A 27,600-nucleotide genomic window follows, 5' to 3' on the forward strand; every position below is an offset into this window, starting at 1 on the left:
TGACTTCGTTATAACTGGTCTCAACAGTAACCTGCGAGTTGTATGGTCCAAGAAACAATTACCACCTTAGGGCTTTTCCCTGTATCAAAAAAAAAAATTTTATAATTACTTCTAAAGCAAACCCCTGTTAAGCAAAAAAGAAAAAAAAAAGAAATACACAATAAAACCTTCAAATAAATAAAAAAAAAAGTACTAAATAAAAGCGTGGTGTGGTAGAGGAATCAATAATATTTTATTAGTGTGTTAGTATTAGCACCGACATGACAGGGAAAATGCGACGGTGTCCGTCTGTGGACAGAACAGCAGAAATTGATGCACGCTGTGTAGAGAGGAGGAAAGTAGCAAAGGACAAAGGTGAGAGAAAGGTGACGTCACGGGGCAAAAGTCAATGCGCGCATTCATGCTGAGGTGAGTCTGAACTTGCAGGTGTGCGGAGTCACTAATGCCTCGATTTGTGCTACAAAATATAAAGGAAGATTCATTAATGGATCTTTACGAAATGCGTTAGCATGAACGTTGGGAAACACTAACACTAACCCCATAACGAAATCAAAAAGAGGCAGCAAGAAATAGAGGAAGCAAAAGAGAAAGCGAAAGCAGAAAAGTGAAGAGGTTAGCGTTTCCCCAAAAGGGGACGTGTGTGGCATTTCTCAAGGGTCATGCTATTGCATTCCGTAGGGATCCACCTCATTCGCAAAAAAAGTGATGGGTAATTTCCTTTCGGGGGCCGCCACCTCTTGAAGCAGGTGAGCAATGTCATTTTGAGTGTACCCAAAGCGCCAAATGCCATCAAACGTGACATTTGCACACCGCCATATTCGTCCGAAGTAGCAGCATCGCGGAAATTCCTTTTCTGACGACTTCATCGAGCGGCACCGCGTCGCGGACGCAAATGTTGGCATTGGCATGAGACGCGGTTCACGGGCCACGACGAGCTCATCTGGGCATGGCATGCCGTTATTCAAGAGCATGCGAACTGCTGTAGAAAACGTGAAAATTATACGCTGAGAATACACAAAAACTCTAAGCCTTTTTTGCTTTCTGAAAGCACGGCATCTGTTAGGAGAGGCACGCAGTTGCATGCCTCGCCACAAGATGGCGCCACGGCGGCATCGCGAGGACGCCTTCCGCGAGACTCGAGAGAGGGCGCGCGGGATGCACGGCGGTGCGGGGGACATCGGCGGACGAACAGGGAGCGGGGGACGGACAAAAGACGGCGAGCGGAGCGCGCGAGGCTGCCGCGAGTGCTCGGGAATAAAGGAGTTCCGGTTATGAGAGTGCCTTTGTTCTGAAACCGTAAGTGAGCTAGCATGGAAGCTCGCTGGGCCCTGACAAGTGCGGGCTCGTCCTCTGAACCCAAACTACCCTGCTAGACCAACGGCAAGTCCTGCGAGGCAGTTTTACGTTCCCATCTCGCCAGCGCGCCGACATGAGCACGAACAACGTGGTCAGCGAACTGCTGGCCCAGACGGACGGCAGTGCCATGGAACGGGAGCGATTGTCTTCGTGTGTGCGTGACGTGCTCCTGAACACACCGTTACAACAGGACACCGACGCGCACGCAGGAGCCGACGCCTTGGAAGTGCGGTAACATCCAGTTGCCGAAATTCATCGGCTATGAGGACAAATTGCGAGTCATGAAATCCAATCTTCTAAAGTACTATTGTTTTATGGGAAGTCTGTTGGGGCCGTGCCAAACCATCATCAAATGCAAGACGTCGCATAAACTGGCGATGCATAACTGGGGTTTTGAAGTGGGTTGAGGATGTGGAGGTGGGTTGAGAATGTGGACTCCAAAGGTTAACACGTTCAAAAGTATAGATATTTTGTTTTTCTGCTCGAAGCGACGTTTTAGGCTTAAGTCAAAGACTTAGTGACTGTACCATGTTTTCCTAACTATAGTCTACAGACTATACATGTCAAGAATTTTAAATTTTACATTGCGTGGACTATCTGTGGGTGCACGGACCGTACGAGGACGTTTTTCTAGATCGTTCGTTACGACGGAATACAAGAAATTTTTGAAATGACAGAGTATGTTAACAATGCTTTCTGTATGATACAAGTTTCTTTATAAGCCAATAAAGAATGCTCCAGGTGTAGACTATCTGAAAAAAATCTTTTTAGCCAAAATTTCCCCCTTCGGACTATACACTGGATGTGGACTATAGCGCAGAAAAAGAATGGCGGGGTTCACTGGAGAAAAAAAGAAGACTCACTTCGACCCGCTCAAGGTCGTTGCCGTAGTCCTCGGAGCCTGCGATGGCCGTCTGCACCTGGATCCAGTGCTGCACCTCGTCCGTCTCCCTCAGGAACGCGTAGAACTTGGCGCTCTCAGCAAGCTTGTAGCGACGCTCGGCAATGTGCTTCTTCAATGCCACATAGATTTCTTGCAGCTCCCTCTGTGGGAAAAGACACGCCCAAAGTGGGGAAATATGTGTCTCCTGCGAGCAACCCTGTTCAACACCAAACAAGGAACGGAACTACCGACAATTGTGTAGAACAGGAGTTCTCAAGCTCGTTGACCTTACGTAACGTCCGTTTGCTTCGGATGACTGCCGAGGATCCAGTGTCTGCTTTGGCACTGCCACATTTAAGTGGTACAAAGGCCCACGGACCTCGTATGCTGTTTTTGCTTTGCTCTTTTTTTTTTTTTTGCTGTCCTATTTTATGTTGTTTTTTTTTGTTGTTGTTGTTGTTGTAAGATATACTGTACAACCCTTCATTTTCGTGGCCCAATTTTTCATGAATTGGCCGCACACATGCTCTTAAATATAGCGAATTTTTCAATTCCCGAAATTTGCCAAAATAAAGAGCTCGCGAACATGAAGGGTTTTACAGTACTTTTTTTATCGATAAAGAAAGTATTTTTTTACGCGTCTAATTCTCTTTTTTTTTAGTTTTTTTATAAATTATCGTTGTCATCCGCGCTGCTGAGATTACAGCCACAAGCGCGCGAACAGCGGCGCCCGCGGTTTTTATTACTGCGTTTTAACAAGGCTTTACTCTATTAGGCGGCTCTCGGATGCTCCTTCATTGCCCGTCATTCAATTGAAGCTCCCACCATTTTCTCGTCAATGTTCCCACTGTCGAAGTGGCCTCTGTCCACCAGCTGCTTGCTCTGCTTCATCAGGCGGGAGATGTTGGTGCTGAAGCCTTCCACGTCCCGATCGATTCCATCCAGCTTCTTGGCAAGAGCCTGCCAACAGAGCGGTTGATTACACTCGACATAAAAAGCCATTACTGGTTTTTCCACAGATGGTTCCGACATTTTCATTTAACAATCATGTTCGGTAAAACCCCTAATAAATATGTCAAACCGTCATGCACTAGTTTTTTCAGGAAAAATCTTTGCTATCTTAGTATGTTGAACATATTAGCATGTCAAATGCCTGTGCCACTGCTATAGGTATAGTAATTCAACTTTGCTTCACTACAACCACAATTTTGTAGAATTCACCAAAGAGAGGCTTCACTGTAGCTAAGAACAATAAATGAAATTATATCCAAGTACTGCACGCTCAAAAAAAAGTTTTATTCTCAATCAAAGCCTCTTGGGAAAGTTGAAACGTTTGTACATTCTGAGATCCTCTGCAAACATCTGAATGGAGGCAATTTTCTGCAATTTGTAAGCCAATGAAACGGTGCAGACAGCAATAATTTTGTTAAATTCTTTATCCTCAACTTCCTTTCATGTCCAAAGTATGCAAACATTATCCAATGTTTCAGCTTTTACCTCTAGTAGACGTAAGCTTCAGGCTTTTACTTCCCTTCATGCGGAAAAAGAGTGTGAACAGCACAAAGGTGCAAACAGCACAGGGCCCCAGTGAGATGCTCACCAGCACAGAGTCTTCGTCTTTTCCGAGATCCGCACTGGTCACCAGAGGCAGCTTCTCCTTCATCCACGCCTCTGCCTCTGTGGCCTCACTGTAAAACTGGGTTCAAGAGAGACGAACCGTGAGGATGTACACAAATCTCAAAATGCAAACAGGCCCCTCCGTAAATATTCTATCAACAGTTAAATGCAAACAGGCCTTTCTGTAAATATTCTACCACCACTTTCTTGGTGGCCCTCGAGAAAAATCGAAGCCCCATGATTTGAGATACTACTACAAAATTAAAATAAAGCGGTACTCTCCTTTCGATGTGCCAGCTGAACAAACATCACACAGACACAAAAAACACCATTCACACTGCTGGACATGCAGCTGTTTAATGTTCCTCTTTTTCTCTTTTCGAATAATTAAGATTTTATTTTTATTTTTTATCGCATAATTCATTTCCTTTTTTTTTTTCTTTAAGCCACTTCCGATTTCTGCTTTTTTTGGGATAAGGCAGTTGCACAATCTTCTTTCTTTTATCCTTGCCTGGACGCCGTGGCTCCCCGCAAGAACACTTCCTCCATGTGGTGCAGTGCACCTGAAGGGGCACTGACCCATACCTTCCCCTTGTCCTTGATGGCTAGGACTTCTAGCAATTTACGCATGAGTTGGTTTCTGTTTATTCCCACAATGTCAACTTCATGTAGTCTTGCTTCATATTATTCGCACGTTTGGCAGTGAGCTGCTAGGTGTCCTGCTGCTGTTAAGGTTCTTAAAGATGCGGCATGTTTTCTTGTTCTATCATTTATACAGCGTCCTGTTTGGCCTATATAACATTTCCCGCACGTCATGGGAATCTTATAGATGACCTTTTTTTGCATTGGCCGTACTTTATCTCGTGTGCTATGTTGGATTGTTTCTTGTGTGTGTTTTGTACCTTGTTGACTTTGCCACACATGGAATATGCCTTGTTCGGCACGAAACATACACATACCCCTTGCCAGCTTGCTATCTTCTTTAGCCTGTGGGTGATGCCATGAAGATATGGTGCCACTACTATGGGGCTTCGCGGCTTCTTTTTTGTTTGTTGTATGTTTCCCGGACCACACTTCAAATTCTTGCAGATCTTTTCGCATACTGATATAAGAAGCGCGTTCGGATAGCCAGCTTCAAGTTGCGGCCGAACCCTTTCAATTGGGCGGCGGCTCGCGACACCCAGCTGAAGCTTTTCATTTCAAAATTAACTCCGATTAAATTCGAAATGAATTAAGAATGACAAAGAACTTTCTATCACGACGTCGCAGCAACTGTGGCCATCTAGCGGGCACTACACGAGACTTGCACGCGCATGCTTGTTTCACAAATACCGTATATGAAGAGGATTGTCAAAGCTGTGGCGTAGCTCCGAGGTAACGCGCCCGTTTTACAGGCGGTGAACCCGGGATTGAATTCTAAGGGCGGCGGGCAATCTTTTTCGAGTATTTAGCAATATCGATGACGAAGTCCCTACACTTTATTAATATGACGACAACATTAACGACTACAATGAACTTCATGTTCACTGGTGGGAAAAGCCCTTCACAGCTATTGCTGTTTAAAGAATTACAATTTAGTTTCTCTCGATCAGCAGAAGCTACGAAAATGAACACACAGCACAAACCCTGCCTGTTCACATAGTTTCTTGCAGTCTCGCTCTCTTTGCAGCTCTTTCTCCAGGCTATGCGGAGCGCAAGTTTGTCGGATTTTTTTGCAGGGGTTGTTCGTGACGTCAGACCGCCGAGCTCTGACTGGTTCTGAATGAAGGATAGTGGGTAGACTTTAAGACAGCTTGCTTTAAGCTCTACCCACTGTCCTTGAATCAGAGCTAATCAGAGCTTGGTGCATTTCTGACGTCAATGCTCAAGAAAGAGACGACTTGCTCTCCGCAAAGGAGGTGAAGCTTTATCGTCGGCTAATGAACGAGATAGTAAAGACTGCAGCTCTGATCAGGCACTGCTCGTACTTCCTGAAATGCAGATAGGATGAAAGTTACCTTTTTCGAGCGTTTGCTGGTTGCATTATTGTGGCGATACCTCAAAATCCCAGGCATTATGACAGAATCTCTTCAGTATGTTCCTAACTGAAATGTTTTTTCAATATAGACTTCTTCCAAAATCCAAGTGACCCTAGCAGCGAGGTGCCATGCGATGCATCTTGGGTACCGGTTGGCCACAGAAATTTCAGTTCTGAATGGCCAATTTAACTTCACAACGTCATGTCACGACCAAATACACTGCTCACATTTTTAAATATGCGACTTCTCATAAATGTATAAAACTGCAGGCATTGCCAAATGAGGCAGAAAGATTGCCGGGGCACTCTTATTCCGGTTCCCAACATGTCGGAGTTTGCACATAGGCAAACGTAGACGGATGGTAGCCCACCACACAATTGCTCATTGGAGTTCAGCATTAATAATTGCATTCTAGTACCAGTGTATCGCAATTGAAATTACATCACTTTGATCCAAAAAAATTTTTGTTTGCCAGAATCCAAGTTGGCTTTCTGTTACATCGCGTCGAGCAAACAACAAGCCGCGTGGCTTCCGTAGACTTAGTGAGGAGTAGGGGACTGCTGCTCCTCGCTCCAGCACAGCGCCCGTCTGGCACAGTCTCCGTCGAGGCCGATCTTGGCATTTGCAAAAGCTTCATTCCCAATGACTAAACAATCTGAGAGGGATAATATTTGTTACAAGAAAGACTTAGCCACTTATTTTGCGGTTGAAATGCGCTTCAACTGTTGAAACACGTTTCATCTATCGTGGCAGCCCTCCCCTCGCCCCACGAGCTCGCCTTCTCCCCCAGGTTTGAACCAAAGAGCGGACGCGCCGTCGAGTCGCTTATGGGCAGACGCAGACAATCTCGCTCTTTGGTGGCCCTGTAAATGCCGTCGCATTTAGAACAGAAACTTACGGTGTGCGACTCGAGTGCGTCGAGGAGGCGGAGCCTGCGGACGCTGGCCGCGTCCTTGAGCCGTCCCCAAAAGGTCTGCAGCTCGGCCAGGCGCTGCTCCACCTCGGAGGCCGCAAAGTGTCCGCTGCGCATCATCTGGCGGCCCTTGCTGCCCACCGACGCCACCAGGGGCTCGTGAGCCTGGATCTCCGCCTCCAGGCCCTGTCACGTACACACAATGTTGCCTCCTTTCGTTCTTTCCATCTCGTGACAAAGTTGTCATAAACACTGTGCCTGTGCACAAGATGATCGTGTCAATTGCGACAAAATAGTCCATCACTTTTAAGGGGGGACATGGGCCTAAGTTTCAATAATTTTTATATTAATATTGAGGTTTTCGGTTTTAGAAACTAATTATACACCCTTACACTAAATTTCATAACCCTGCGCCAAATAGTTACGCTGATATAAAATATTTTCACCACATTGTGAGACAGTAACAAAGTAAAGGAGTTCAATGTTTAAATGCATTTTTCTCAGTTCCGCTTTTTGCTGCAAATTTCATACGAAGGAATCTTTCGTTCGAAGGTAAAATTATTCTGATACCACAATCAAGATGTTTCTGAACTGAAATTTACTGGGGAATCGGGCTATCTACTTTATTTTGTTTTAAGTTAAAGTCCTCAATGAGAAAAAACTGTTTTCAAAAAGTGACACAGGACAGATATGCATCTCATATTTTGAGGTAATCACTATTCCTTAAATATATAAATTTTATTTATAAAAACTAGATAGCCCCAAGTCCCACATCCCCCACTTTATATTCAAGCAGTTCAAATGATGCTTAGTAGCTTCATTTACATATCACAGATTTCTTAACTAAGAGTGACACATCTTATGCAGGTATGTAAAATTGTCCTAGGGAGCTGAAAGTTAGCACAGTACACCTACATCTGAAGTTAAATCTCCCCTGCAAATTTCATTCCAATCACATGAGTAGTTCAGAAGTTCAACCTCTAGCCAGTGTCCCCCCTTAAACGCCCATTCAAACAGGAGCATTTGCTTATATTTTTACTATATCATGTTACGAGTCGCCGAGAGATCTGCGCTTCGTACGTCGCATGCAAAGCTACCCCTCGTTGCTACGCTTCTTATCAAGGTTGGATAACCGGCGACTCTTCAAGTAAGCAGACGTAAGCTCCTGTAACATGATGCAAAGTAAGCATAACGGTGCCGTGTGAAGGGGCCTTTTAGATAGGTGTTACCCCGCCGTCCTAGTTCCTTCTACCATTGTTGCTAATCTAGAAGGTCCTAGTTCATTCTCTACAGTTAGCGTGTTCTGGATTAAAACTTTCTACAACACAACACAGAGAGGGCCCCACCTGGTGCTTCTTCTGCAGGCTCTGGACGGAAGAGAGGCTGGAGCCCAGGTCGGCCGAGCTGGCCAGGGACTCCTTCTCCCGGATCCAGGACATCTCGTCGTCCACGTCTCGCAGGAACTGCTGCAGCTGCAGGGCCTCCTCCAGGTTCTCCCTGCGGATCTGCAGGGGCTCGTGCAGCGACGTGTACCTGCGGGGACGCCACCACCGCGTCACATGGCTCCGACGACGAAACTGACGGAGACCCGGGTCACACGTTCCCTCGGCGGCCCTATTACTTGCAAAACTGGTTCTCAGGTGGGTGTCCGAGGAGCCTCTGGGCTCTGGGATGGTGTTTTCAGTGTTCGCAAATGCCCTCGTTTGCCCGTAGAGCCAAACAACAAAATCTTTACGAACGCACTGCAGAATTGCATTCTTATGGAAGAAAGCTCAAATTTCGAAGCGTCACTTCGAGAGCCTCTTCTACAACAGTGGGAGTTGGCCAGCTCTCAAGAACGTTGGGGGGCGAAAACAACGAGAGAATTTTACGAGTTCGATCGTGTTGACAAAAACTGATAAGCACAAGACGTGCCTTCCAGGAACAAGAGAAGAGTGTCTAAACGGTGCCGTCTATCTGAGATTTGCTTCAATTTCTTGCACACGCTGCGAGATGGTGCTACGTGACTGGAAAGGCCGTGAAGCGCTTGTCCACTTCTCTGTGTTCTTCTACTTGTCCTCGTCTTTTGCCCCACCTTTATTTGTGTAATGTATAACCAACTAGATCATTGTATGATCTTAGCTACTGACTCATTTACGTGTCGCGCAAATGAACTCTCTCTTGCATGGTCCGTATTACCGACCCCGGATAGCTCAGTCGGCAAAGCACTTGACTCACAATCTCAACTTATTTGGCTCCCTATGGGTGTAACGTTTTTCGGTGTTGGTTCTTCGTTACAACTGGCCGCTACAGCCGGCCAATAAAGCCGGCTGTTGCATCCAAACATTAAGGAAGTGCGTGGAAATCGGCTAATAAAACACCTTCTGCGTTAAAAATAAAACATAAGGTGCAGAAGAGGAGACACTGAGATCTTGCACACACTTCGGAAAGGCTTTGCTAGCTGTCAAAAGCTTAGAAGGCGACGAGAGAAATATAGAAAAGGTAAAAAAGGAGGATGTGGTGACGGTCAAAGACACAGCGACGCGTACCATAAAGGCCGAGACTGGACGTCACTATCCGCTGGGTTCTTCATAAAATTCAATTCTGCATGTGACAGTTTTATTGAGAGATCAAATTACAGCTGCTAATATTTTATGCCTTACATATATTATACTTTTTTAATGTCTGTATTTCTCCGCCGAACTTGCTTTTAAAATGAGGAGTCAACCCGTAATCGTGACCAAAGAAGGCCGAATTGCACCTGTTAATAAGCAAACCTTCCAACCCCATAGAGTTGAGAACATGCTGCTCCAACTGACGGTTTCTCCGCAGTTGCAACTACTATGACCTGAATGCACGCAGTTCTGGAAGTGGACAATGATGTGAACGGTGCAGTCGACAATTTCCCCGCTAAATTTAGTCAAGAAATATATTCTCTAACTTCCGATAGAAATTGCCGCTCATCAAAAAAACCGGTCAAGTGCTATCACACTTTCACTGGATTTGACAGAACGTCTAAGCGACGCAATTTTTTTGTTATGGTCTCGCAATATTGATAAATGGGTAGCGAAGTTGTAAGAGAAACATGCGAAAGAATAGATGTCTTTTTACTCATACACTATACAATTGTATCGGGCTAAAGTTTAGAAGATTCAACAACTGCACAATCCTGGGCTATGAGGTGAGTGCCATGTGGAAAATTTTTGTCACCTTTTGACAATGCTGTCCGCTCTCTCCTGAATCTCATCCTTGAGGAAGTGGTTGTTCTTTTCAAAATTTGCCGTCTGCTCCTTCACCTGCTCCATCATCTCTGCGTGGTTGGTGATGTCCGTCTCAAGCAGCTGGAAAGATTAAAAAAAGATTTGTTCTCATTATGTGTAATGGACTTAGATAATACCAAGCTTGAACTTGGGTTTAGACTAGTTGGTTCTACATAGCTAACGCTGCTGCGATACGAAGTACAAAACATATGCATGACGAGAAAGTGAAAGGAAAACAAAAAGTTACATGGAGATGAGGAGAAGCACAATAATACCAGAAAGGGCCAAAGGCAGAGATTGCAAGAACTATAAGCGTGTGCACATGCAATAAAATCACCCCTAAAAAGTTGAGTCAACTGACAAATAAAGAGGTTAGACATTGTGATTATGCAACTTCAATCTGTATTTGAATATTAAGCATTCCAGGTACAGAGCTACTCACAATATGAAAGTACCAAACTTTTCACTATTAATAACTTTTTATATTGAATTCATACATCTGTATCAAGAAACATGTCAGCATTTAAAATTTTTAATGTGTATATAACATTTCTGATATCCCGTTTCTATTGAAATCTCGAACAGGAGTATTATTGTTTAACAGCAAAGGCAGTGGTAAAGCTGTAATGTTGGTAGTATAAGCATTCGATATACTGATATAGTGATAATGCAATTAATGCAAAGGTGCAAGCGAGTTGGACAAGAATGACAAAAATAATCCCTAGAGAAGGGGAGCAAGGGAGACAAAGGACAAACACAAATCTTCAAACACAGCTAGGTGACTGGTGCATGACCGAAAAAATTTGCCTGGTCCGACGCTTTTGTTTCTTTTTTGTCCTGGAGTGTGTGAAAGTGTGTCTCCTGGCACGAGCTCTTAGCACTGACAGTGCTACGATAACATTTTGTTATGGGCTATTTGTTTTTCCAAAGAACATGTGCAGTGGGCATCAGGTAGTACAAAAACCCTAAGTATAGAACAGGTTGGTAACGCTGCAGCATAGCTCAGTGTTAGTGCCCCCACTTCCGCTTCGCATGCAGCGGACCCAGGTTCGATTCCCGCAGAGTGCGGGCAATATTTTTTTAAGGATTTGGCAACATTGAAGACTGACATCTTACAATGCCAGCTACAACATAAACAACGACAACAGCTACAACTACAACATCAACAATGAACGTCATTTCCAGTAGTGGGAAGAAACTACAACAGCTATCACTGTAAAAAGTGTTTCTGTACCTGCTGTTTTTTCAGCAGGTTTTGGACTGATGTGAGGTCTTTCCCGTGATCCTCTGACTGGAGCTGCGTCTCGACGTCGTCCATCCACGTCTGCAGGTCGTCCAGCATCCAGTTGAACAGCAGTGCCTGTGGAGAGGCCCTCTGTTGAAGCGGTTCAACCTCTGGGTCGCATTTCCGACAACTGTGTGCAGCTGTGCCAACCTAAACATTCAGCTGTGACCATAGTTCATTGCAACGTATGCATTTCTTTGGGAACACAGTGAGTGCAGGGACATGCCAGTGTAAATCATCCCCCCATGAAAATTTAATGACAGATTATTGGAGGTTCAAATGCCCTCAGAATGAAAAATCATCACTGTGAAACAACCTAATGCAAATCAGCAGAATAGAGCCCAGGAATAATGACAGAACTATTATATATTAGGGACGTGAAAATATTCCAAATTTAGAACGGAAATAGAGACGAGACTCGAATCGGTGCTCCTCTATTTCTTGTTAGGTAACCACCCCCTCTCCGACTAAAAACCAAAATGCAACGTGGATACCAAATAAACAAACATAATTAGAATCGATCAATTAAAGTAATGCAAAGTGACACCAATGACATAGTACTGACCCAGACTGCAGTTAGAATTACAGTAAAATACTGAGCAAGTGTCCATCCTCAAGTTTCTCAAAAAAATTAGGATAGGGCTTGTTCGACACCAGAAAAAAAAGAAGGGGCACACGGTAGGGTGGCCCCTCGTTCAATCCTACAGAATGGTGGGTAAGCAGCGGAAGAATCTGCCAGGACTCCCAATTTTTAAAGCACCTGCGCCGGTCTCATCGAGCCCGCTTCTTGTCGGTGCTCTTGCATCGAGCATCACTGCCTTGCACTAGCACATGCATGTAAAGCATGGTCGCTTTACACCGGCTTCCTGGAGAAGCGACAGACACGGAGGAGCACCTCAATTAGCCCAGTGGGTCAAAAAGTTTGCCGGAGTGCACGACGCATCCCTCGCTTCTCTTTCGATCGTTTCCAAAGATTGGGGTGGGCGCTCGCTGCGATGCGAGAGCACGTTCAGTATTTCACTGGCCGACCCGGGAAGTTTGAGCCCAACCTGATAGGAGTCCTGCAGGCGCTCCTTCTTGAGCCGCGTCTGCTCCAGCAACTGCGCCCAGAGCTTCTCGGTAGACTCGAGGCGTGCTGCGATCTGCGGGGCCGCGTAGTGGTCCCCCTGCAGCAGGCGCTGGCCCTCCTCGGCCACGGCCTCCACGCGGCCCCGGTTGGCCTGCACCTCCGCCTCGAAGGCCGCGTGCTTCTTGGTCTTGCTCGGCAGGTTCACGGGGTCTCGGTAGTTTTCGTCGCACGCCACCTGCAGCTTCTCGTTCAGCCACGCCTCCACCTGCACCGAGGGGCCGGGTTAGGCCCCATTGTGGGCGACACAAACCTCTATCTTCCTGGACGGCACGCTGGACCGGTGTCGGTCCAAGCTGCGCGTGAGGGAAGTTGGAGAAGCGAGAAGAATGAAGCGTAGGCGAGGCGACGTGTTGTTGCCTGCGTGGCCGAGTTGGTGTTGCACGTAGCTCGCGCGCAAAGCTGCAAAGTTCAAATTGCGCCGGCCTACGGTCTTCATTTTGCCCTTTGACGCCCTTCGAGAACGTGTTAGAGTAAAATCTGGGAACATACCGTGTGTTTCTGTCCAGAAAGTTCTAGACAACATTACATAGGCATAAAAGAAGTCGCAACAGGCAACATCGGATTGGAAATAAATTTTACGATTGGTGCTTCCATTCTTATTTTGGGCCTCCCGAGAGCATTATCGGCTGTCAAGCTTTCCTGGATTGCACCTTCTTTATAGCGTGGCAATTGGAAGTACGTACCAGCGAGTTTCTATAGTACTCAAATCACTATTTGCATGTCTCGAATAGTGTAAACAGCTTTATTTAGGCGGTCTAAATATTTTGAGAATTTTCTGAAGTGCGTGTTTCGGGAATATTGTGCAGGCATAGAATTTTTCAATTGGTAGTAGTACACAATGCATTAGTTACCTGAGGGGGTAATATATTCGTGCGATAATTTTGCGCAATATTTTTAGAACACAAAAATTAGGCAATAGCGAAAGCTAAGTCGTTTACAATATTTGCGCGTGTCAAAATTTAGTGTATCAGCCCGAGGAATAAACTCTATTCCCACTGGGTTGTGCCTCCCTTTGGCCACCCCCGGAAGAAAGGCGCTCACCTCGTAGACGTTGCGCAGGAAACGCTGGAGCTGGCGCGACTCGCCGAGGCGCTTGTGCTTGAGGCGGGCGTTTTCCCTGAGCCGCTCTCTCCTGGAGCACAGGGCCTGACACTGGGCTTGGATGGCGGGCCCGTCGTAGTGGCCGCCCTCCACCAGGCTCCGGGAAAACTCCTCCAGCTGGCTGAGCCGCTCCCCCTGAGCCTTCATCGTCTGCTCAAACTGGGCGTGCTTCTTCATCAGGGCGTCCACGCTCGACACGGAGTCCTGCGCAAGGAGAGGCCGCCAAGGGACCGGAGGAGTGGGTTAGGGCTGGATGTCCGTGCTTGTGAGAGGCGAGGGCAGATGGCACGCCAGAAGCATGAACCTCGTAAGGCACGCAAGACCATCAAAATGCGACCCGAATACATTTTCTAAATCCTGAATCGAAGAAATGGTAATGAATCAAACATATTTAAAACAGAACAAATTGAGAGCCCTTCCGCCCCACGAAGAGGGAAGTCTGCAGCGAAGCTGGTGCACTGGTGGGATTTGGTATGCCGGGCTGGGAGCAGCGGCAACGGCAGTTTCACAAGGGCGGCATGCCCATTCTCGCTTCTGGGCACGCCGATGCTCCTCGGAACGTACAACATGGTTGCGACCCACGTGAAGTCTGAAGTCCGACTGATAACGACAGGGGCGCAACCTTTGGCAGGTGGTTGCCAAAGAGCGCGCAGCATTGCGCAACATCAGGGGGGTGAGAAATTGCGCGCATGGGGAAGGTGCGCGTGTGCGGCGCCGGCGTCTGCAGCAGTAACTGCACAAAATTGTTGGTTTACACTCGGTCTGATCCCGGAGACGATCTGCCAGAACCTAGACATAGACAGCTTCGCTGCAAAATTGAGCAGTCCTGCTCGATTTTCAAAGTCCCTCTTCCTCTGTGCATTGTTGGCGCAGTCGATACGACACTGGATTCACGATTAGAGGAACCACGGTTCAAAGTGGAGTGCTTCTATGTTTTCTTTGGCACTTTGTGTACCGGAGAGATTTCATGTCACAGTGCCATTTTTTGAGAATGGGTACTCAAGAATCTTCAATACAGATATCTGTGTTACAGGACGGTGCTTGAAGCCCAATAGCTAGGGTTCTGCGTTGACGATAAACTCAATAAAACCTGAAAAACGCTCAACAAAAAAATTTTGGTCAATTCGGATAAAAAATTTGAAGGATACAGGGTCAGTTGTCCCAAGGTGAGGTAAGTTTAGTTTTCTTTCCAATTTGGAACTAGTGACTAAAAGAGGTTTACCACATACCTTGTCCCGAACCAAGCTTCATTCGGAATCACAAGTCATTGCACTTCTGGGCCACGGCAAAAGCCACCGTTCTGGTTTCAGTTTAGACCAAACTACCCTTGTGCTTCTTAGAGGAGGTGGGGTCATGTTTTATAACAAGAAAAAATATGAACCCATAACTTTCATGGAAGACAGGCGGGGCAACTGGAGTTTCTACGCTTTCTAACGACGACGTTCAGGTGTTTAGTGGTTTGAAGTACCTATCAACATTTATTTGAGCAACACCTTTTTGCAAGTTTCGTCGTGAAACAATAAGAACTTCGAATGGCAAAGGTGCCTAAATTCCAAATCCAGTTAAAGAAATATAGTGAATATTGGGGTACGTTTGCATTTGGATACCATTTATTTTAAATGTGTTAACATTTCTTTCGGCAGCCCCATCGATAAAATTTTGTTCTGTAATGCGAAACGAACACGCATGCACGGGAGAGTGGCGAGTGGGTAAATTGGGAAGAGAGAACAAAATTTCGAACAACAACAGAAGGGAATCGAACCCACGACCGAAAGATTGCGAATCCAACGCTCGACCACTGTGCCCAGGGGGAGGCTCACGATGCAACGTTTATTAAATGCGACAACATTTCCTTCGCCAACCGACACCATAGAACGTGCAAGTAGTGCAAAAGAGTAGCTGCAACTTTTGCTACCGCTGCAAGAGGACTCGTGCAGCCGAGGCATAACCAAATGCAAGGAACTCGCGCTGGCGTCTGCTATCGAGCAGGGATTCTACAGATTCCAACAGAGGGCACACTTTACAAAGGAGTCTACGATGGAAGTCGTACACTTCCTGGAAGAGCAACGGTGGTCTTCATATGGCCTCGTGAGAGAAAAGACAGGAGCGAAGAGAACGTTGCTAAAAAGAAGCGGCAGCTCACTGAGGCTCAGCGTGTTCGCCGTGCCAATGAGACGCCAGAAGAGACGAGGCAGTGTTAGGCAAGAGACAGAGAAGCAAGGCGTTTGCTATGACTGAGGGAGGGAAGGTTCGTTGTCATTTATTTGGCGGAATGTCGCCTTCATAAAAGAAAAGTCGACGTGCCATTGCACTACGATGTAGTGTGCAGCAAGGCACTGCAAAAACGCAGCATTCTTTTTTATTTTAAATTTTGAAATAGTGGGAAGGTAGCAAAATTAAACTGCAAATTTAGGAAAATTTTGAATCTATTAAAAATGAACTCCGACAGGAAAAGAAAGCACCAAAAAGTACCCTTTGTATTTTAGAAAAAATAAACTCCGAAACTGCGGCACCCCAACTGTAACATGTTTTATTAAAAAAATTTCAGAAGTTTTTGCCTACGAAAGGCAATTCCCACCATCCCCCTCGAATGATGTGAAAGACAACCTTCGACGACGCCTCAATGCTCCGTGGCTGTACACCGGAGTGCAGAGACAACTGAGGGCCGCCAGAGTGTGTAGGTGTACTCACGCCCAGATCCTCGTTGTTGAGCACGGCCTCCTTGGCGGAGAGCCAGGCCTCGGCCTGCTTGGCCTGCTCCCGGAAGAGCTGCAGGTCCCGGCCCTGGCGAAGGAGCCGAGCCCTCTCCTGCCAGGCCGCCCCCAGGGCCCGCCGCAGGGCCGCCAGGCGCCCCAGGCCCTCCTCCACCACGTCCGAGGCCCCGTGCTTCTCCCGCAGCAGCTTGGCCCCGAATGCCTGCAGCCGCTCAAAGGCCTCCTGGCGCCCCTCCATCTCCGCCTGCGCACCCCAAGCAGGTCATCGGGCCACTTCCGTCTAACCGCAGTTTCCAGACAGAGGTCCACGAGTTGTGCATGTGATTTCAAATATTGCACGGTACGGACAGTGTGCCAGTGATAAGATGGACTTTGTTCCTTCAGAACACGTCTTAAAGTGCTGCAAGCACGAGGCGCGGCGCATCGTCACGTGGTCTTTGATCATAATTTGCGGGCTTTCTTTTAAGGCTAATAAAAAGAAGTGCGCAAAGTGTATCAGGTAGAAAACACCTTATCTGGGTGTTTCTCAATGCACTCTACAAATTTTCAATTCACACCTCGGCCCTTAACCCTTTCATGGTTGCATTTCTTGTCCAAAGACGCGCCCCTGAGGTCGGGCTTTTTACTCGTTGCGATAGCAAAGAGACTACACTAGTTTATTGTCGCATAAAAAAATGTAAGACTTAAATAGTACACAAGCTTCAAAACATCAGCGGCACGCTCACTGGAGGCTGAACAAAACAAAAAGAACTAAAACTTTGATGCGCCCGCTTCCTGAGACGGCCTAGCAGACGGTGCAGCCGTGTGTCGGACTCCGTACTCCGACTCCGATTCCAGTTGTTCGTCGAGCTGTCATCAGACCCAGAGTTTGAGAAGGGTTCAAAGTCTGAACCCGAAGAGCCATCGCTTCAATCTCCGCTAAGCTACCTCTGGAGCAGCCGGCAGGCGCGGCCATCTCAAAAGTATCACTTGCACAGAGCGTCCAGTTTTGCAATTTTAAAAAGTCGCGCCAAAACAAACACACCCAGAGTTATGTGGTTCTAGTTCCCTACAACCCTATCAGATGGCAGCACGTCCCCGCGAACGCGCCCGTTCAAACAGAGGCGGGAATTTTTGAGTGAGCAGTCGCACACGTACGTGTACATCAGCAACCATGCGGGATGCACCCGCGCTGACATACAGGTACGTCAGTGACCATGAAAGGGTTAACGAATAATTAAAAAATTAGCTAATTAGTCTTAATTATTGAAATAACTAGGCACACTAAAACATTTCATGCACTTTCCTAAGATGCTTGCTAGTGACATACAGTTGGTTCCATCCCCACAGAGCGCTTCGTTTTTGTGTAAAATTTGTTGCAAGTTATCGGGACACCCTGTATATAATATACATATAAAAAGAACAGATATACATATTGGCAAAACACTGTTTAGGGAAAGAAGTACAATTGCACGCAGAATCTGAGTTTCCACTTTACTTCCAGAATCGTCTTATGACCTAGCTTTTGATAGGAGGTGCGAAAAATGAGGCCTATCTGTAGACCCGTACATAACAGAAAACAAGTTCTTAGGGTCCACCCAGTTTAGTGACAGGGCTCAAATGGCCACCAATCTCAGTTGAGTGAGCCCAGTGGCTCCATAGCTGCTCATCCAAGTGGGAAGGAAACAGACCTTGTGCTCTTGATGCAACTCCAAAAGGGACTCGGCCTCTTGCATGTTGGAACCCAGTCCTCCAGACTTCATCCGCTCAATCAGGTCGTTCACCCATGCCTCCTGCACCATTGGCAACAAACATACAGCTCACTGAGACAGGTTTGTAGGAATGCAGTGGCAAAGCAACTGAAAATATGCACCAATACGCCTTTCGCTTCCAATTGCTCTTTCTTAACGCAACTGCATGTACACATTTGCAAATACGGCCATAGGCCGTACTTGCAAACATGTATACAATACAATATACAGATCAGAAGACCTGAAGGTCGACTGAAAAACATATCCAACAAGGCTGCACTTTATTGCTTCAATAAAACACCCCTTTCTGCTAATAACAGTGCATCAATTCTCAGTTTGGTTTTCAATGCACAAGATTATTTGCATTTCCTAAGTGCCTCAAAATATTTCCGAACACTAACGGCCAAGATTGAAGTGTTGCAACTGCACATTAGCCTTAAAAAAAAATCAACTTACAAGAGCCTTGAGTTCTGTCAGGAACTTGTGCAACTGGTAGGCACTGTCCAGGGTTTGCTTCCTGAGCAAGCAAGCAGGAGAGAAACACGCCATGAATCTGCGCTCCTTTGGAAAACCTCTTGGCAAGAGAACATGCTCTACAGTATAAACATAGTGACATTGACTCTGAGGCTGGGATGAAAAGGGAGCAGTGACAAAGAGAGTTACGTTAACTTGAACATGGCGACAAAGATCGGGGTCACAAAATGTGCTGAGCTACCACACACATGAAGTGTGTGGTTGTACTAGCCTTACACACATCAGCCCCATCACACACACAGACAGCATGCACAACCCACGCAGTTCATACGTAGCTTGGCCCATTCTGTCTTCTGGTCGTTGTCAGCACAAGCAAGCTAGTGTAATTTTTTTACTTTATAAAGCAACTGTTAGCTGTCCCCACGCACCTGCTCCGATTAGCTTAGTCAGTATAGCAGTATCTGGCTGGGAATCACTTGGTCCCCATTCAATCCTCATCAGGAATATTCTCGCATCCGTGTTTTAAAGTGCATCTATGACTTCAATCTATGCGTAACAATCCAGAGTTACAGTCGAGTGCGGCAATCGAGTGTGACAGTTCCTTGGGAAAAACCAGCGCATACATATATATATGTTTACTTTTTCTGAATAAAACTAGTTGAAAGTTAGCACCTGTCCTGTATACATCTTGTCCTTGACTTTTTTGCGCTATTTTATATGTTTTACATACATATACGCATTCTGCGTTAGTGAGTGTACAACACAGAAGTGTCGTGATGCAATGTTCAAGCCATCTACTTCTATCATTTCTCCTTTCCACTACAGTTTCACGGTCAATGTCGCACTGGTACGGGAGAGCCGTCACCTTTCGCTACATAGCGTCATGAGCCGCTTCCAGTTCTCCTGGACGTCCGACACTTTGGAACGAATTGGCGCCGCCAGTTCTCCGTGCTTCTTCATCAGGCGTTCGCAATTGGCTTCGTGGTCCTGCCAAAACAGCAAACCCCACAATCAGTCACGACGCAACACTAGCGAGGTTTTAGAAACCCAAAAGATAACTACACTCCTAAACGACGAACATCAAAATGCAATGTGCAAATTGTAATACAACAAAGCCTCCAACAAATTTTTATAAATCCGTCCCGTCGAGGTTAATAGTACGAAAGTTAAACCTCAGTGTAACGAAGCCGGTAAGGTTCACAGTTTACTTTGTTACATTCAACTTTTGCTACGACTAAGTTTCGTAGCTAGCACAAAGAGAATATTTTCAAGGCAGCCTGATCCTCATTGTATAGTGATATGTGCTTCGAAAATCTAAACGCTCAAGATTTGCTACGAAACTTCCTCTTGGATGTTTCGTAGCACATTGTTCCCGATGAAATCCTTGATTTCCCATTTTTGCTGCTGCGACCATCACTTCAGCCTCCTCCACGAACACCCGTGGAGGCAGTTGATGTTTTCGAGATTGCAGGAAACGAGCAGTCGGGTGTTCTAGGCATCCAAATAAAACGGGAACGTTCTTTAACCCTTGCAGTTAGAGATAGCAGTATTTTCACTTTCTCAATGCATGAAATAACTTTCTGTTACCACTATCCATGACTGCGGCAGCCGCAAATGCCTCGAAGCGTGTGCACAAACCCGTCTCGTCGACGCTCTCCGGCTTTTCTAGATGACGAAGCATGGCTACGGTTGGCTGCACTAGTGACTTGAGCAATGTGCAAAATTATTGCTCCGAGTTTTGAAGACGCGAATGTGGCGAACGAACGGCAAACTCTCGCCGCGAGCTGGCCAAGCCGGAGCCGGGAGGCCCGTCTCCGTGATGTAACCCGGCAGCAGTTGCGGTCTTCGCAAAAATTTATCTAAAATAAACTAGGGGTGTGCGAATACTCGAATATACGAATTCGAATCGAATAGAAAGTTCCCGAATAATTCGATTCGCGAATCGAATTCCTAGTATTCGGTCACTCGAATATTCGATATATTCGGCCAAAGACGCGCGGTCGGCGCGGAGCTGACAAAAAAGCCGTTTTTTCTCCCGATGTAAGCGCCGTGATACTAGACAGACCATGCGAGAAACACCTCTTGGTCCTACCATTCCACAAAAATCTAACACGCAGGTTATAAAAAAGAAATTAACGAACGCCACGAACTTTATAGCACGCAGATTTACTCACAATCGTGACACAATCTTCCCTTGAATCACAACCGAAAGGGGGAAGCCGGAATTCCGCGCCATGCCTAATTCTTTTCACGAGTAAAGCCCCTCGTTTCAAATTGAAGCGCCGATGTAGAACACACTTGCCGCATTCACGGAAATCGGCGACTGCACGATCACACATAGAAAACTATGTTAACCACGCCGATGAAACCAGCCAAGTTATCGTCGTCGTTCTTTTGGAACCGCAAGCGCCGAAAGCCGCAAATTCTGATTCGAAATGAAATGGAACGGAAAAATAGTGTGCCTAGATTTGAGAGGGTTTCCAACTGTTCAATAGCCGCGTTTGAATTTTGAACTGTGAGAAGGTGACGAAAAGACGAAAGTGTCGATCGTGATAGGGCAGGCAGGGCAGGCGTCGTCGCTCTTTTGTTTGCTCGCCCTCTTTCCACGCGACAACACAACACATGCGCACTTACGACCAATCTGCGCTGGAGCCGTCTCCGTAATTTCAGTTTCGCTTGCTCCCTCTTTTAAATGAAGGCTCTCTAAAACAGGATAGATACTACGGAAAAATGGATGCATAGCGGCAGTTGGACGGTGACTTGCGCCACCTAACCACGTTTTGTTTTCTTGCTTCAGATTATATTGTTTAAGCCTGTGTACTCAGATTTAACACCTATCTGTTTATTTATGGGATATATTTATGGGATATAAAATCCCCGGCGTCCTCTTTCTTCCTTAAAATGGAGACCAAATATCGCAAAATGCCCCTTTTCTGAAATACACAAATATTTTTTAAAAAAAGTCGCGGTGTTAGGTGTGCTTTTAATGAGGAAAAAAAAAAAAGGCACGCGTGGCTGTAACTTTTTTTTTGTTTTTTTCTGTGTGTGACGTTTAGGGTAGACAATGTTTGCGCCATAAAATTGGATCTTTAGTGCCCAACGTCCAACAGCAACTGCTTTTTTTTTTTTCACCAGAACTTTTTTTTACATTTTTGCTATTGTTCTGTACAAGATGCATATTCTACACCAAGCACATACTCCGCACATATAATAGTCTCATTCGCAGCACACTTTCAAAAATTCCTACAAATAAAATCACTATTCGATATTCGATTCGATATTCGGCTTTTTTTTCTTGATTCGATTCGGTATTCGATTCGAGAACTACTATTCGGTATTCGCACACCCCTAAAAATAACTATATTTGATCATGATTTATAGTTTATTTCGTTACGTAGAGTTTCATTACATCGAGGTTCAATTGTATTACGATTTCTAAAGGACTAGAGTACGAAGTCAAGAAGGTACAATAATCATTTATTATTGATCTCGTAATAGTTAACTTGGACGAAAAAGTGACAGCAAGTGAGAGTAAAGTAGACAGACCTTGAGTTTAGCATCGATGGTGGTCATCTCCCGCTCGACCGCGTCTTGTCTGCGCTGGAGAGATTCCACAGCCCGCAAGCTCTTGCTTTCTTCTTTGGTCGACATGACAATCGCCTGCGGCACACCGGGGGCAAATATTACATCCCTGGCCTGCCACTTGACAAAGACACCCTCGGATATTTCTAAACCTAAGATTAATACAACTTATACCCCACTATCGGTCTTAATTTTTTATTTATTTCCACACAACCTTTCCAGGTGTAAAGAAATGAACACTCAAGCATTATTGGTGCTCCTGATCAATACAGTAAACTAAGCATAACCAGGCATGAAATGACATCATATAAGGTGTAGCAAGAGTGGTACAAGCAAGAGGGAAACGTGACACCGAGTTACTGTTGGGCTCTGTTGATTCAAACAATTAAGCTCTCGGAAAATATTGACGCGACTTAGGTAAATGATTGAGTTGTGATTATCTGAGGCGACTAGCTTGAGGCTCAATAGCTTCAGATGCCACTGAGCAAAGTCTAACTGTAACAAAAAGTTTTGATTGCCTCGAAATGAGTCGCTTCACAAACAAGTAAATCTAACATCTTTTATAAATGAGACTGGCAGACAATAATTCTCAATAGCTGCGGAAAAAGAATCGTAATAGCTAAAACGACTAAAATATAAAGCAAGTGCCCACCAAAATTTGTTGGCACTTGTTATATCCCGGAGCAAAAATGCAGAAGGGGTACCACAGTAGTACAAGCTTCACCGCTTTTCGCGTGGGTGCCTTGATCTGGAGGTGCATCCCTGTTAACGAGGTGGGTCCTTCGTTTGTCCCTTGCTTACATTTCATACGTTTCAATTAACGAGGTGGGTCCTTCGTACATTCCCTCGCTTAAGTTTCATACGTTTCAAAAGTGGCTTGTGGGCAACTTATTGTGACACGATTGCATGCCGGGTATTTTATGGTAAAAGGCTATCATAGTCATTATTCCATACAGGTAAAAGATTGTGACAATCAAAGTGGCACCCACCTTCTCATTGATCCGGTCATATGTGTCATCGACATCACGATTGAAGGCGTGCACCTCAAGTGCAGCTGACAGCTTAGCTCTGTAGCTGTCGAGTGCGCCTTGAAGAGCTTTCCACCTGCCCAAAACACAAAATATAAACGTTCAGTGTTGGCACGGCGAAATGAAGTACAGATCTGAACTTTAAGAAGATTAGTGTGAAGTTGACATCTTCACAAAAATGCAGACTGAGGTGTCGTATGCTTCTGCGTAGACTGGTGCCTTTCTTTTTCTCTTATGTGTTTTGTTGTTGCTTTGTGCTGGCTGTGCCGCATAATATGCTACATCTTTTTACCTTACTATAAGGAGTAAAAAAGTGCCATTAATTTAATTGACTATGTACCTGTCCTGCTTGAACTGCCCTGGGGTTTGCTGTATCGCTATATAATAAAAATAAATATAATAAAGGTATTTCAGCAAGCTGACACCCGATCTAGAAAGATATACCTTTGGACTAATGCTGAATTTACTTTGGGTCTTTTTAGGCAGGCTACTGCATTACACCGCATGATTAAGCCTGAGACACAGAACACCGTCACATGCTCCAGTTAAAGGCTGACAAGCAGCCAGAAAGAAGAAAACATTTCCACAATTCCTCCTTCCCATTCCAGAAAGAGGGAGACCCTTTCTGCAGGGAGTAGCTCAGAGACCCGCTTCTGTGTAAAGAGGAGAATTTGAGAGGGAAGCAAGAAAAAAAAATTGGGGCCATCAAAGCAACAGAAAATTGACCTAAACACCACCCGTCAATGCAAACCCAGCATAGGGGAATCCACTCACTTGCGGTTTAGTTTCTCCCTCCGCTGCTGGGTGGCGCTGGTGTTGGGCCTGCCCTCGCGGATCAGCTTGTCTGCCAAGGTGTTGATGTTCTTGATGCGGCCGTCGTCAACTCTCATGTCCTGCAGGATCACCGATACCGCGAGCTAAGGCTAAAGGTCCGTTCACACACAAATGGTTTTCTTAGGACCTTGCACCCCTTCAAAACTTCTTAGGACGAGAGAACATAGAGAACACACTGGCACGCTGGTGCCATCTAAAAGGTGACCCTGGAATTTTGCAAGAATGAAGGTTTTGCGTCATTTGCGAGATGTATGTACTACTATCTATGAGATCTGGTCATTCGTAACATTGTCAAAAGTTATTCGAGCAAAAGAAAAGAATGAAAGGAAGAAGGAAATAGGCAGACACTGAAAGTGTTTCATGACTACATGATAGATGGCGCCAATGTAAGAGGTTTTTGGTCGCACAGTCCTGGGTCGTTCTCAACGTTTATATAAAAAATTGCAAAAATCAAAGGATGCATGAAGAACCACAGCAAGCAGATGCAAACATTTCAAAGAGAGCATCACAAAGGAACATAGATGTGCAATTGTGGTAGAGCCTCGTAGACAACTTACCCTGGCTGGCACGATCAACGGCCCTGTGCAATGCCCGTAGGGATCATTTATTTTCCGTATGTGGCGCTTGCTTTTTTGACTATTGACTAGATTCATTTCTATGAAGTTTGCGATTCATAATCGTGCGTTGAACTTTACCTTTTTGAACAATGTGCTGCAACCGACACGGGGGAGGATTTAGGCCAGCTCCCTGGGCTTGCAAATTTTGCTCCCTCTTATAAGTGGACATTCTCTGGTTCCGATTATAGATAGGCTGATATGAGTTTAAAAAAAAGATTGACCGGTATTTAATCCAATATAGTAGTTACTGCTCAAAAAGTGCAGGGAGTGGTGAACAGATTTCATTGCAGTCAATGAGATTGCGGCATTAACCAATCAGACAGAACCGATTGCGAGAAGACAAAAGAAGCCACACCCTGCATTTGGAAGGAGTCCACAGTCGTCCGAGTCCATGCAAAAATAAATTGCCATACGAGGGAGGCTCCTAAAAGCGTTAACGATTGCTAGGCTTTCACAGATCACTCCCTTTTGCTCCCCCGAAAAACAAATAAACGAGGTTCAACTGTAATGGACTATTAACAGGCTATGGTGTGCGTCGAGCCATACTGTCACTGAAATATTGTTTTCTGTAAAACATGTACTACCTATAGTCTGCTTAAGAAATCAGGGGAAGCTCCTCTCCCCACTTTAGCAGAGCAAATGCTGGAGAGGAGGCCACCTCCTCTCCAGCAACTAAAGTGGGAAGAGGAGTTTCCCCCCAACTCTTAACCTGTCGCTGACTAGAAATGCTAAGTTAAGAAATGCATCCTCCAACGTGGGAGACTGACCCCTCGCAACACCTCTCCGGAGTTCCGCGCCACTCACGTCGGCACTTCTCGACTGATCGTGCACCTTTCCCTTTGTTTTCCAGCGTAAGAAAATGGTGTCGCCCAGATAAATTATATGCGCATATTACTTAAACTACGATACATTTTAGACAATAATATAACCGATTATTTTTGCAGCTCCTCTACGGCACATTGTTTCCAGGATATTGGAATACCATCACGCACCGAATCGACGTCGTCCAGTTTCCTGCGCAGCGCTTGGCAGTGCTCGTAGTCTTCCCCGGTGTCCCCTGCCTGGACCATCAGTTCCTGAAAAGGTAGGTTGACACTTAATTCGGCTGCAGGATAATTATACAACCAAAGACGTATATGTTGCCTAATGTTTAAGTGCCTCTATGCCTGGCACAATATTTGAGTACAGCTATACTCTGCACAATGTTCGAGCGCATTATTTTCATACGTTTGAGGTATACTATTACAGACCCAATAAGCAAGGTCTTTCGATGCACTATGACACAAACATACTGCGCTTAGGGGTGGTGACTTCGTATGAAGAAGTAAGTGTTACAACAAATCTGTCGAGAGAAGACAACAATACAATTTTGATTCATAATAAATTCCCCTTCGTTCCCTGCTTTCCAACAACGGGTCTCATTTAAACTTGTATTGTTTTTGAGACCCTGTGGCCGATTATAATATAGTTTTCAATATGAACGTGAAAAGTATGTAGATTTAAACTCGTCATATTATCCGAGTACATTTACAATTTCCGCAAGGGCTAAACAAATGTACACTGCACACAATAGTACACTATTTTTGCCAGACATGCTAGCCTTTGTGACAACAACAACGCTAGCCTTTGTGGCAATAGAAGCTCACAATGTCTACTTGTCTCGCGTTTCACACATATTGCATAATGCGATGTCTCGTCAAAAGAAGCTGGAATGTCTGCTGCGCGACACACACAAAAACTGGTTCGCACATTTGCTTTTGGCTTTGACTGAGCGCATCGCTACCCCTTATGACCATTTACGACGAGGGAACATACCAGACATCAGGAGAACGCACCTGTAGCCCGTCATGCGTGTATAATTAGACTGAAGGTTTTGCGGTATCTGCAAGATTGAATCAACGCGCACTTTATATCACTTAGAGTCAACGGCGAAGAAACAGTGTGTAAAAGATCTGCAAATAAAGGCATATCGGAAGTATTCCAAGGCTACTCAACGTGCCCGTGCGGTCTCTTGTCGTCCGCGGTAGCGAGATCACAATGCACGCGATCGCAGTCAAAGGCAAATGCAGTGGAACCTCGTCGATACATTCTCGGATTTCCGGTTTTACCCGCTCATACGTTCAGAAGCGCCGGACCTGCCGAGCTCCCGCAGGAACGCACATATTTTATTTCCTGCCTAGTGCGATTGCTATCCAGATTCTTACGTCCAAAAAACTGCCGGCATGGCGCCAACGATGCCACTTGATTCCCTCGACAAACCGGTTCGCGGACAGATTGATCGTGTGACGATACATCTGCAGGTCGTCCACCTCCCAAGCGCATTCGCACGGAGATGAGGGACAGCGAGCATCAATCACTTAACGACTGTGCAGTGGAACTGTCGTCCAAGAGCTATTTGTCGTGACGGTTATGGCGCCACTGCGCTAACACGAAAAATAATTGTGCGCTGTTGTTACGTGGACGACAGACGGAACACCGTGAGAGGCTTAGGGCCACTAGCTTTACTAACCCGAGGCATAACACGAGCACGATGTGGCTCGAGGAGGGTCGGAGTAGAAGCGACAGAGTCTCGCGCTTGCAAAGGGGTATTGGCCAGTGTCTTCGTCTCTGTGCACAACATTTCGATGCACCACTGGTGCAAAAAGGCCTGGCCCAACCTCGTATAGTCTTTGTCTTGTTGGACAAGAGACTGGATGGACGTACGGGAAAGAGCGCGTCGTGCTAGACGAGTTTTGGCGGAAGCTTTCCGACGCAGTCATGGGGGATTGTACTGGAACCTGCACTATGTCGGCTGGAAACGGTTGCTGCAACTTTCTTCAAGCGTGGAACCAAGGATCGCGCAACAAAACAAACCAGCAAACGGATGGAACAGACGAAAGGAAACGGTTCACCACCTCTGTTTTGCTCATGTAAAAAAGGTACATTCTTGCCGGACAGAACACTTTTCGAGTCAATCCCTGCCAAAAATTTGTGAAAAGGGTGGACTGAAAAAGCCGAGTGCCTTTTCACTTGCACATGTTTTACTTCAAACATAATAACCTAACACCAAAAAAAAAATAAAAAACTTTTTTTGTTTTTTA

General features: G+C 45.7%; 1 protein-coding gene across 1 annotated transcript in view; it reads right to left on the reverse strand.

Moving 5' to 3' along the window:
- Positions 1–27,600, reverse strand: part of LOC115308697 (spectrin beta chain, non-erythrocytic 1) — a 309,133-nt gene that overhangs the window by 38,712 nt on the left and 242,821 nt on the right. The window contains exons 48-64 of the mRNA XM_040214208.2: positions 25,513–25,596; positions 23,844–23,962; positions 23,031–23,145; positions 22,006–22,119; positions 19,325–19,446; positions 18,442–18,502; positions 17,926–18,027; positions 16,233–16,499; positions 13,482–13,745; positions 12,361–12,645; positions 11,261–11,386; positions 9,977–10,107; positions 8,134–8,320; positions 6,773–6,973; positions 3,840–3,935; positions 3,065–3,199; positions 2,220–2,402 (exon numbers count right to left, since the gene is read on the reverse strand). Coding sequence (XP_040070142.1) covers positions 2,220–2,402; positions 3,065–3,199; positions 3,840–3,935; positions 6,773–6,973; positions 8,134–8,320; positions 9,977–10,107; positions 11,261–11,386; positions 12,361–12,645; positions 13,482–13,745; positions 16,233–16,499; positions 17,926–18,027; positions 18,442–18,502; positions 19,325–19,446; positions 22,006–22,119; positions 23,031–23,145; positions 23,844–23,962; positions 25,513–25,596 — 2,592 coding nt within the window. The remainder of the gene's footprint in view (positions 1–2,219; positions 2,403–3,064; positions 3,200–3,839; positions 3,936–6,772; positions 6,974–8,133; positions 8,321–9,976; positions 10,108–11,260; positions 11,387–12,360; positions 12,646–13,481; positions 13,746–16,232; positions 16,500–17,925; positions 18,028–18,441; positions 18,503–19,324; positions 19,447–22,005; positions 22,120–23,030; positions 23,146–23,843; positions 23,963–25,512; positions 25,597–27,600) is intronic.

Source organism: Ixodes scapularis, unplaced genomic scaffold (assembly GCF_016920785.2).
Source record: "Ixodes scapularis isolate PalLabHiFi unplaced genomic scaffold, ASM1692078v2 ptg000324l_1___fragment_1__unscaffolded, whole genome shotgun sequence".
Classification (NCBI taxonomy): Eukaryota; Metazoa; Arthropoda; class Arachnida; order Ixodida; family Ixodidae; genus Ixodes; species Ixodes scapularis.